At 39.5% G+C, this 12,196-nt stretch overlaps 1 protein-coding gene across 1 annotated transcript in view; it reads right to left on the reverse strand.

The window, feature by feature from the left end:
* Nucleotides 1-10,410, reverse strand: part of tbx15 (T-box transcription factor 15) — a 31,687-nt gene extending 21,277 nt beyond the window's left edge. The window contains exons 1-3 of the mRNA XM_086221334.1: nucleotides 9,929-10,410; nucleotides 3,822-4,023; nucleotides 865-966 (exon numbers count right to left, since the gene is read on the reverse strand). Coding sequence (XP_086077460.1) covers nucleotides 865-966; nucleotides 3,822-4,023; nucleotides 9,929-10,115 — 491 coding nt within the window. The 5' untranslated portion in view covers nucleotides 10,116-10,410. The remainder of the gene's footprint in view (nucleotides 1-864; nucleotides 967-3,821; nucleotides 4,024-9,928) is intronic.
* Between the last annotated feature and the right edge of the window lie 1,786 nt (nucleotides 10,411-12,196).

Consider the following 12,196-nt stretch of genomic DNA (forward strand, 5'->3'; position numbering starts at 1 on the left):
TGTTGAGCCAGCAGGGATGATGATAAATACATTTCAATCTCCTTTTTGGCTCAGACTTCAGGGAACAATACTGAAGGCCAGGATATCCATCTTGCAAATCCAGAGAGATCCATCATACACAATTCTTCCTCCAGCACAGGCACACTTTGATCACTTTCGCTTCACTTCACTCATGCAAATGATGGCAGTAACAGCTTTTTCTACGTTGAAATGGAGAGAGCAGGGACCATTCTAAGTTATGAGAAATTCTAAAAGTGAATAAGGCTGGAATATCTGTGTTTTATAATACCCTCAAATGAGAAATGGTGTGAAGAGGAGAAGGAACCTAATTTTTATGCTCACTCTGACATCTGAGAATCCCCCAGGGAAGCAGAGTTTTGTGTTCAGTCACAGTCGAGCTGCTGCGTGCAGAATTACACACAGGCATGTGAATGAAATGTACAACTGTGTATTTATTGAATTATTTATAAAGGCAAAACTTCTATTTTCTGACTGGTGCGGCAAAGAGCTTCTCTTTTATGCTCATGTGTAACATCTGTACACTTTCAAACCCACAAAAAAATACCATTAGTCAGCATTTCTGCTGCAGTTTCATTCTTGTCATTGTTAAAAAGCATCTGAGGCAGCATTTAGGCTATCATGGGACATTAAACTTCCCACTGAAACCCAAAGGAATGAAGCAGAGAACTCTGGGTTACATTTCTGCATTTGGAAGTCGACTAAAATGACAAAGAACATAAATAGAATTCTGCAAAGGCATGTAGGTCTGAGATTGTTTTGCATAACTGTGTTCAGAGAGGAAACTGGCTGGCTGGCTGGCTGGTGGATGTGTAATATGTAGACTTGACTTTTTTAGTGGATCACCTGTATCTCTTGTTATCCACAGGCACAATGTCCATGGCGATGTAATACTGCTGATGGGGATCCAGACCTGCAATCTTTACTCGCATGGCAGGAAACATCCTCCTGGAGTGGAAAAAGCAGCATAAACTGATAAATCTCATGGAGTTTTACTCATGTCTGGACTTTTTCCTCTGGTATGTAGGAAAATAAAATCAACGACGTTTTAGAGTTACCGCTGAAAAACGAAACAACTGCCAGTTAGAATAATAATGCCAGAGAACAGAACACACTGTTTTATTGAAATTCTTCTAAAACAGCTCTACCCTGGGGTGGTACGTTTTTAATTTAGGATCATTAAACAACACGTTTAGACAAACTCCAATCAGTTTCTCTGAGCTAGAGCAAATGAGATTGGAATATCTAAGCAGTTGTTTCCATTCTTATCAAGATGACGGACATAAAATCCTGAGAAAAACACAATAAAACAGTTTATGGGGCAAGAAAAAAATGTATGCAATTTATTGACTTAACCTGATGTGACCAGGCCTGATAGTATCCTCCAGGTACATGCCCACAATAAGAAATGAAACATTTCCCACAAGTATTTAAAAGACAGGAAAATCTGAGCCAGCCAAATTTAGAACTAACATGAGGACGCTTTTTAAACAGAAAAAAGGCACATTGACCTGTTTGTTTAGATCTCTAGATGTGAAAATACCTCAAGAAATTGATTATGTTCACAACATGCCTCAATGAGCTAATACACTACATTTCTATCACTCCGGAGGTTCAAGTTTTCATTAAAAGGTGGTGGACAGGGTTCACAGCTGCAGTGCCTGAGTCAAGGTATAAATACTCCCAGTTGAACTGCTCCAAATTAGTATTTCAGTGAAATTTTTACTTGAGTGAAAGAAAAGTTAAACTAGTAATACTTAAGTGTTCAAAAAAAAATCTTTGAAAAACTCAGGTATTTTTTTTAAAAGAAAGTAGTCTGGTACACTTGAACCATGTAACTAATGTTTGTTTCAAAAATGTATGCTTGGACTCAAAAACTGTGGCTGTGTATTTAGTCCACTGCGAGAAGTAGTAGGGGGAAAAGAGAATCAAGTCAGATAATGAGATGCTGAAATGATCTGGAAAAATACAAAACACTATTTGTGTAAAAATTGCTGTAGACATGGAATAGAAAGATAAACCAATCACTTAAAAGGCGTAATTAATTTGATTAATGGGTGAAAGGTGTTTTATTTTCCTCAGCATAATGTAATGTTGCCTGATAAACCTTGAATGACTGACAGAGAAAGGAGAAATTGCTCGAAATCCTGACTCGCTTACCAACACCCCTGGATATTAAAAGTCAGAACAGTTCAGAGGAAAACCCATTATACTGCACACACTTTTCTACACGATAACACTGCTCACCCAAACATCAGTTTCATTCTGAATCCAGGGATATCATCCCTCCTTGGCATTGGCCCTTCTAATTCATTAATTAAACCAGGAGAGGTTAGTTTATTAATCACATTTGACTGCTGCAATCAAAGATCCCTATATGGAGGTGTAAAATGAGATACATCTAATGCGATTAAAATCATAAAAATTTCTAAATATTTAAAATTGGAACGTGCTATCACTCACAAAATTCATCATTAATGCCACTTAATCTAAAAGGACATTTTTCATGCCTGTCTAACCTTTCCTTTCCTTACATGTTGTTCCATGTTATATTAAAAATCTTGGAGTAAGAGAATGATTTATTTTTAACCTTACTTTTACGGATAATTATATTCCTCCTGAAAATGTAAATATAGCATTTTAGACTTGTGTGTGCGTGTGTGTGTGTGTGTGTGTGTGTGGGGGGGGGGGCGTATAAGTAGTTGAAACATGCTCGTGGCTTGTCCCCTTTTTCATTTAAAAGTCCAAAATCTTAACTCAACCAAACTAAAGCGGGCTGTTTTCTTGCATCCCTTCTGCCCGGAATGAATGATTTTTCTTATAAACAGGCCCTAATGAGCAGCGTAAACTCATGACAGCTCCATTATTATTGGAAAGCCCATTAATAAAAACGGGAGCTTATTTTTCTCAAAAAGAAGCAGAAAGGCAACCTCGGTGGAGTTTGAGACCACGTAGCTAATAAAGAATAGAAGGAAAAGCTAACAACAACAAAAAAATCAGTTCAACAATTTAGATGGAAACCAGAACGAAACAGATGATTGAATAAAACAGGAAAATATATGAATGAAATTTACAAAATACCTTAAAATTAAATGGGGTATGTGACCCTCCCTCCTTTTTAAATTTTATTTGTTATTTAATCGGACAAGAAGTCTCCGGTTTGATAGTTGAACCCCTCTCAAGACTAACCTACTCATTTTACTGTCAACAATTGTACAGTCATACACATACAGGCCTATTGGTAGCCATGTAGGCTACTCGTGTTACGTAGATTAATTTCAATAAGAATAAATAAATATTTGTGATTTTTTGCTTGTCATATAAAATGATACATTTACCTTACCAACTGAATTAAGAATCAAATGTTGAAAAAAATCAACAATGAACATCTTGTTAACGCAGGATTTATATCAGTTTAAAGCAAGAATAAGGCCCGTTTTCATCAGTCAATTGGTAGAGTGGACGGGTGGGAAAGTGAGGGAGGACATTTTTAATGAGGAAATGATTAAAGACCCTTGTTGATCCCTAGAGGTCAACCTCTGCTCTTGCTGTGACTTTGGGGGGTTGGCAAGATGGTGCGGGACCATGTTACAGAAGAATTAATTCAATCCAGCAGCAGAAGCCCACATTCATTAGCGGACATGAAGAATGACCATCCGCGTTATGAAGCAGCATACACAACACATTAACACCCTACAAACAAAGCTCAGGTGTGCGTTTGTACGTTCGTGTGTGTGTGTGTGTGTGTGTGTGTGTGTGTGTGTGTGTGTGTGTGTGTGTGTGTGTGTGTGTGTGGCCTATACCTCCCGGCCTTGGTGATAATCATCTCCGTGCCGATGTCATGGAAGCGCTTCCACAGATCCGCGCACTGCAGCTCTACCTGGATCTCCTCCATAGTGACAGGGGGTGACGGGTCGCAGGGTCCCGGGGCTAGGTCAGCCGAGAAAGAGCACGACGTCCTTTCGGCCAGACCCTCTCCGTCCGAGCCGGGACTCGCCTCTGAGTCTGAGGAAAGAATGAAAGAGAGGATGAGGACGCAAATGGGAAAGGCTTTAGGCTTGATCTCAGCCAGGAGTTCTCTGCTGAATTCACATCACCTGCCGTCTGCAGTTTGGCGTGCAGGTTCAAGCCGACATTGACATCAAGCAGAATAAATGCTGTGTAAAGAGTCAGAAATGCCATTTAGACACTATGATTATGGAATGGCCGCACAATGAAGAATTCCGGATGCGTTGTATGTTTTGATTAAAGTGCTCCTTCAGGGACACGCGTAAAAGACTGAACATTAAAAAGGATGTTGAGTTGGATTAAAAGGTTCTCTCTGAACTTGATCCAGACCGAAGCAGACTGGCACCTAGTCCTAACAACAATGGTGGACAAAATAAAAGCATCAAATAAGAAATCATAGCGTTGCAGTCACCATCTTTGTGAATGTCACGTATATAAAGATCAAACACTGGATATTTGATGACCTATATACGGATCTGTTATAACTGATTCGGCCAATAACCAGTCTTTACGTCAATACATTACTAAATACCTTCATGTCAATAACTTGTCATTCAATGTGCTGGAGCCTATCCCAGCTGCCTTCGGGCAAGAGGCGGGCTCACCCTGGACGGGTCGCCAGTCCATCGCAGGGCCAACACTTACAGACAAACATCCATTCGCTCTCACAACCAAACCTAAGGTCAGTTTAGAGTATCAAATTAGCCAAGTACACATTTGCATGTCTTTGGACTGTGGGAGGAAGCCGGAGTACCAGAGAGAACCCACGCAGGCACAGGGAGAACATGGAGACTCCACACAGAAAGATCCAACCTTCTTGCTGAGAGGCGATAGTATGAACCACTGCACCACCGTGCCGCCCCATTATTATCATGATATTACTTTCATTATTATCTGTATAAAAAGGTTAATTTGATATTCACATTTCTGAATACTGCAATTTATTGTGGATTTGAAAAAGGAAAGAGGTATAGTTTCTTTGTAAGAAATAATTGAAGAAGCCTATAAATCCAACATTTATGTTATTGTTTCCAAAAGGTTTCAAAATAGCAAATGATGAGAAAAAGATATTGGCCAAGGTCTGTTAATTCACTAATAATAATAAAAAATAATATCTACTGTTACAGATGAAATTCAAATGTTATGCCTATACTAGCAATGTTGCTATAGTGTCTTGAGGTTATTTTTTTATATATATATATCACTTTATTTCAATTCACTGCAACATGAAATGTGCTGCTTTTAAATTATTTACTTTTAAATATCAAAAACATAACAGGTCTTTTTAAGGGTGAAATATCAAAATAGTTTGTCTAGCTGGGGTCTATATCTTTAACACTCCATAGCTACACTTTAATAAGATTGACACACATTAGCTCTTATTTCACATTTCTCAGAAATCATTTATAGCAGAATATTCTACTCTACCCCCTCCACCATCAAAAAAGTCCGAATGAATCAAATAATCTTTTATTTGTTGAGACCCAACGGGAGGAGGTGGACTTGGCAAAAAAGTGGCACACAAATATGGTTATTCAAATGTGGAGCTCCTGCTGAGAGACTGGACAGTGTCCCAGGCAAAGAAGCCACACAAAGAAGCACAAGCCAAGCCGCCGCCGCTGGAAACAGGAGCAAGGCAATATAAGAGATGGAGACATACAAGAAGGAGAGAGGAAGAACGTATAATGACCACAGAGACTTTCCATCATCATCATCCTCTTCGTCTTGGAAGATTGTGTCTGTGACACAGTGTCATATATATTCCTTTGACTGTTTTCTCTCTCTCTCTCTCTCTCTCTCTCTCTCTCTCTCACACACACACACACACACACACACACACACACACACACACACACACACACAGGTTTGTGCAGCTATCCGAAGGACATCATTATTTGAGATTCCGCATTCTGACTTGCAGCCTAACCCAGTGGTAAACCTAACACTAAGTTCAGTTCAGAAACTAACCCTGACTTTAACCAGGAGCTCAGAAATGATGTTGTGCTACATTAGGATTGGTCTTTGGTCCTCATGAGGACTTGTGGTCCTGATAAGATAGTATTATGCTTATATATATATATATATATATATATATATATATATATATATATATATATATGTAAAATGTGTGTGTGATGTGTGTGTGCCTGTTGACTTGGTCCAGCTGCTCTGTAAATGTAAACATGCTAAAGTACCACCCCACCCCCACCCCCACCCCCTTCCTTCTCCCCCCCAACCCCACCCCCACCACCACTACACACAGACAAATACATATACACTCAAGACAGACAGTATGACACACCACCTGGTAGCAAATATTTGTATATTCATAAATGTTTGTGTAGCATCAAACATCAGGCCTGAATCCAATCAAGTTCCAAAGACCAGGCACATGGTCAAAATGTAAAACCTGGAGACAGTTCTGGTCTAGTAGGACACACAACCAACGTCATGTGAAGGTTTAATTTTCTAAGTTGAAGTTTCAGTTGTTGCTCTTTTTAGCTGAAGCAATAAAATGTGACATTTATTGATGAACAAAAATATTTTTCCACTCAGCTCAGCTCAGCTCAGCTCTGCCTGACATCTGCTGTGGTTAGCTTCACACACACACACACACACACACACACACACACACACACAAACACAGAGAGAGAGAAAGAGAGAGAGAGAGAGAGAGAGAGAGAGAGAGAGAGAGAGAGAGAGAGAGTCTGTATCTTGTGGTCAAGGACTCCCAATCAGCTCATGTCTGGCCTCATTAAAAGGAGGCGAGCATCCAAATGCTGTGGGCCCACAAATGGTTCAGAACTAAAATCAAGTCAGTGTTGGACATCACAGCTGATGTCCTGTATGTGTCATCCACACATTAACATACATAAACATACACTCTAATTACACACACGCTCCAGTCACATACACCAGCTCAAAACAGCAGGAGATGGGAACATTAAAGTCCACAACATTAAAGGAAGAGAATAGCTTTTAATTACAAAGTAGATATCTGAGAGGGAGTATTGAGGGTTTTGTGTTAATTTGACAAAGCTGCAGCTATTTTTTGATAAAGAATGAATTCTAAATTCTATTTATAGATTCCAAAACATGTTTACATTTGATAACATGATTTTAATGATATTGTGGCAAAGCCTTTAGACAATCAGATAGACATGTATGTCTACATCACGAGCTGTGCCTGTTGTCATTGTACCTGGTAGAAATTCTAATTTTATATAATTTTATGTGATTTGAATTTTTTTTAATTTGTATTTAGATTTTATAATTTGTAAATACACCCATATAACCATTTTTTAAAAGATCCCAACGACATCAAAATCATGTAATACTATTTTAAATTTGTATAAAATAGTTTTGGTTGCATTTGCGGGATTTCTAAATACAGTAGTGCAACATACAAATCATAGAGAAAGAGTTGGTATAAGTGTAAAACAAGAAACACAAAAATAAAGACTTGACGATATTGAGTCTAAACAGGGATTTGTTAAAGGGGGAAATCAAGACTAAATAGTGCATGAATTACCGATTGTGCTCCCGTTTATGAGATTATTTTTCCAAATTAACGCAGCTGAATATTAATGAGTCTGAACGAGTTGCATCCCAATTCTAAAGAGGACGGTAGCAATCTACCAGCCATGAAATTACCAAGTAACGCAAACCAGTCAGTGAGAGCACCTGTTTCCCCCGCTCTGATGGAGACTCAGGACTGAGGGACACAGGACACTTCGGTCGCTGTCATACACACATTTAATACTCTGTATGCTTAAGATACACTGGACTACGTCCAAGAAGGAGCGAAGTAAGCAGAAGTGAATTTCAACCAACACCAAAAGATTTTCTTTTCTTAATAAACAGGTGAAACGTCAAGTTTGTAGTGAATTGTTATGCACGTAATCCGTGCAAAAAGAAAAAATATCGCTAGTTTGGGTTTAATAAATGTCATTACATGATTATGATTATGATTATGATTATTATTATCGAGCGCTGTAGACCAAAAGTAAATTTGTTCATCGTTCCCATAAAGATAAATGTTAACTAACTCATAGACTGATAAATGCGAACATCAGAACCTGAGCATGTCGCTCTACCATTTATAAACGCGTCATACAATCAGCAGCGTCCAGTCTAGCGTGATTAAAACTAAAAGCACTCCATTAAAGAATCTTCCAAATCTCATAACCGTATGTCGTCACGGGTGACAAGAGCAAAATCCCCTGAACCCGCGTTTCGACAGGCGGCTTGCCTGCCGTAACGCGGGTTCATCAATTCTACCCACATGCTAGGAGCTAACCACGAGACTGACTTTTACACTACATGGAACAAGCAGATTTTGTTTGCATTATTGACTTTGATAAAGTTTTGTTGTATCAAAAGCATAATCATTGAACTTTTAAAAATATACGAGAATGCTCCATATTCTCTTCCATGCTGCAGAGTCGCAGGCTAATTTTCAATATTAATAACAATAAGGTTTCCATTGCACCGTCAGCCTTTCTTAAATACCACATCTAATATAATATTGCTCTTCAGTTGCATTTATTAGTTTAGTTTTACGAAACCATAAGAGAGCGTAGTTGAACCGTAAGGCAATGAGGTCAGGCGGCAGGAGGAGGAGGGTCTCTGTGTCTGTCTGTGTCTGAGCAGCACGGGGACTCATTTCTGCCCGCTCAAACAAGAGTTTAACACTGATTAAAAAGTCTATATTTGAAAAGCAAATGCATTATATAAGAATTGCAAGTCTCTTGGACATTTAAATATAAATGTATTAAATACATTGAATTGAACATCCCTTAATCTTAAAATAAACCCTTGAAACTTCAGCTTGTGCACAGCTTTTTATCCGCCAATTAAATATGTCCTGTTCCTTCTACATGAGTTGATATTTCATGTCATTTGTTTCTGATGAATCCACACGAAGATATCGTAAGTGTTGTGATGTTGCATATAATCTGTGAAATGAAAATATAAATCATATATTTACATAAAAATTGTGGGTTTTTTTGTATTTCAGGATTGGCCACGTCTTTAACACGAATCCCGTTACTGTCAATACTTGTTTTATCCTTTGAAAATATTTTTGTTCTATGTGATCATGCATTCTATTCAGTTACAAAGCTGCATGTTTTACTCCAAAATCTGACCAAGAGAATGCTTGTTAGTGTGTGACTGTCGACTGATTAAATACATTTTACACTTGATGAATTAATTGGTAATAATTGTAGAGCTTAATACGCTTTAACCTGGAAAATAATACAAATTCTGTGTAATAACACAAACGCTTCATCTGCACAGTAGATAGCAGGGCGGGCTACGTAGTTATCATCTACCAGAACAGAATCATTTTGCAAATATCCTCTGTTTTCTTTTTATTGAAGGTGAAATTCGATTTGGACTGTGCGCGTCACTGCAACAGCTCCAGGCCTCTCAGGCCTCTCGCTTACAGCAAACATCGAAACACAAGTGTTTTCTCATCATGTCACTTCTACCCCCATCCCTCGAACCCACCGAACCCACCAATCCTGAGTCAAAACTCCTACGAGACATCCCACTGCGAGTCACCTCTAATGCTGAACTTCGAAATACTTTTTGAACTTTGTGTTTAAGAGTTGGCACCGAGGGAAATTACCTCCTCGAGTTTTCTTGTGCGCCTATATTTCTTTCAGAAGACCTCGACTTGGTCTCTCTGTCGATTTATGCGCTACGTGAGCCACAATAAAGCGCCGTCCTCCTGCAGTGACTCCAATTCGTTTTGACTAGGCATAAACTTAGAGACTGGGTGTCTACGATAGGTTGGGTCACCGACAATGGAGCTGTGTTTTGACTCAGGACTTGTGGGTTTACAAGGAGCAGCAGTGATATAACGGAGCGATGTGGTGCGTGTCTGCGCACTGACCAGGGTCCATATCCAGACAGTGCGCCGGGTCCTCTCCGTCCGTGGCGAGGCTCTCCATGGACAACTCCAGCTCCTTCTCCTCCCAGCCCCGCAGCTTCCTCTTCTTGTTGGAGCCGATCAGGGCTTCCACGGAAAAAGCGTGGGCTCTCGAGCTCAGAGCTGCGGCAGATCGCCTCCTCTCACTCATTTCTCTCCAATCCACCCGAAGGGGGGCTGGGGCGCAGCGAAAAACCCCACTCCGACCGTCCAACAGTGAAGCACAACAATCAATCAGGCACAGGTCAGTGTTTACAGCAGCAGGGCTAAAACTCACCAAGTGTTCAAAGTAATCCAAAGTGTGACTAGAAACGCCGCGTCAAACATATGAAGGCAGCCATCCTGCGTTTTCAGTCCAGCGGAAATGACAAGTTGGATGCACTTCGCCGCTTTGCGAGTCCCTTCGTCCGTCAACTCAGCGTCTCTTTCTCTCTTTCTGCTCCTCAAAGTTCTCTCCCTGATTGATACTCGCTTCTGGGGGAGGTTTTTTTTTCAGGCGCGGTGGGCGTCCCTCTCGCTTCCTGTCAAGCCTGCACCTCCAATGAGAAGTAAGGAAAGACAGCGAGACAAAGAGTTTGGACCAATGGCGGCGCGTCCTGAGAGAGGAGTCGTCAACCGGATTGCTTTACACCAAAGAATTCCTTAAAAATTGTAGACTATTTAGATTATTATCTCATTCTCATTATAGATCTGTCGTTGATGCTTAAATAACACATTTAAAACAACAAACTTACATACTAAACAGTACCAGTTTGGGTGGTAAACATTAAACAACCTCTGCATCCTTCGGTGACACCAAGATCCGCTTCACCTCCTCACTGATCAAACAGGTCCACATGTCCGCCATGACCCCAGTGAGGCCCAAAGTGATTTTAATACTTGACTTTTCACAGAGCATGACTGACCCCCTGAAATCATCAGTACAGGAAAAGTCACATTATAGCTTCATTGTGTCGACCGAGAGCTGAGGAACCATAGCCGGGCAGCGGCCGGACAGGTGGGTCGAGCATAGAGCAGCGTGCTCTGACGAGCAAAGGACGGTGAAGATTAGCTCATGAAGTGTACCCGCTTTGCTCCGCTGCCTTCTGCGGCTTTCTAGGTAGGTAACGGGAGATGAAACCGTTAAGAAAGGCGCATTTCGACCACTGAAAGTAAGACGACGAAAGCAACGTCAAGTTGACATGACGCTCTACTTCTTAACCAAAGTCCTGTCGGCGTTTTCACGTTACATTCTTTAAAAAAAAGCCTATTACATTTATCATTACATTGCAATCATTATTTATTATTCGTTAATGCATTTGATAAAGCCTGTTAAATCTAATTATAGAGGTGTATTGCGGTAAAACAACAAAATTATACCTTTTTGAAATCGCTTAGTAACTTTATAGAAATAGTTATAACAGTAAAGTTGAACTTAAGGTATTCGATGCATTAGTACAATTAAAACAAAAATGCTACAAAGAATCATTTAGATTTCAGATTCAGATACCCAAATTCTGTGACATTTATAGTCACATGAAAAAGGACATAAAATAATTATACAACATATACTACTACTACTACTACTGCTGCTACTACTACAACTACTAATAATAATCATCATCATCATCATAATAAGATGTTAGTAAACGATTATTTTCTTATGGTTAATGTCTTTTAAAAATTGAATAGTTTCACTGAGACTATCTCTGTCTGGATGTCTGATACGAAGGGAGAGACGCATGAAAGCGTTAAGACAGTCTCATCGAATTTTTAAAGAGAAAGACGAAACATTCCGCATATTTTCCTGGCACAGGAGAAACAAAAATATCGAGTAAAAAGCGCAGAAGGAAGTGTTTGCGTCGAGCATTATTACAAAATGTATACATACGTTTATTTTCGGATTATTTCACTTATACTATTTAGCGACAGTAGCGTCAGGGCCAAGTCACTTAAATGTTTAAGGGGATTAGTGATGAGTCAACTGTCACTACTGCGCAACAAGATCAGCGATGAAATCATGGATTTAACTCTAAACTGGGAATTAATTTCACGCTCACAATTTAATGAATGAATACCAGTTAGTCACTGACTGTCTAGAAAAATAGATAAAAATAAAATAAATAATTGCGATACCTTTCAATTCACGCCCATTTTGATGTAGGGCCTGTTTTGCTTTATATCAGTTTAATCTAAAATCGGGAATGCTTCATGTTAAGTCGAGGTAAACAAGAAGTGGTCCACCATCTTCGT

Source organism: Aulostomus chinensis, chromosome 12 (assembly GCF_037954235.1).
Source record: "Aulostomus chinensis isolate RoL2024-O1b breed Wild chromosome 12, RoL_Achi_v1.0, whole genome shotgun sequence".
NCBI lineage: Eukaryota > Metazoa > Chordata > Actinopteri > Syngnathiformes > Aulostomidae > Aulostomus > Aulostomus chinensis.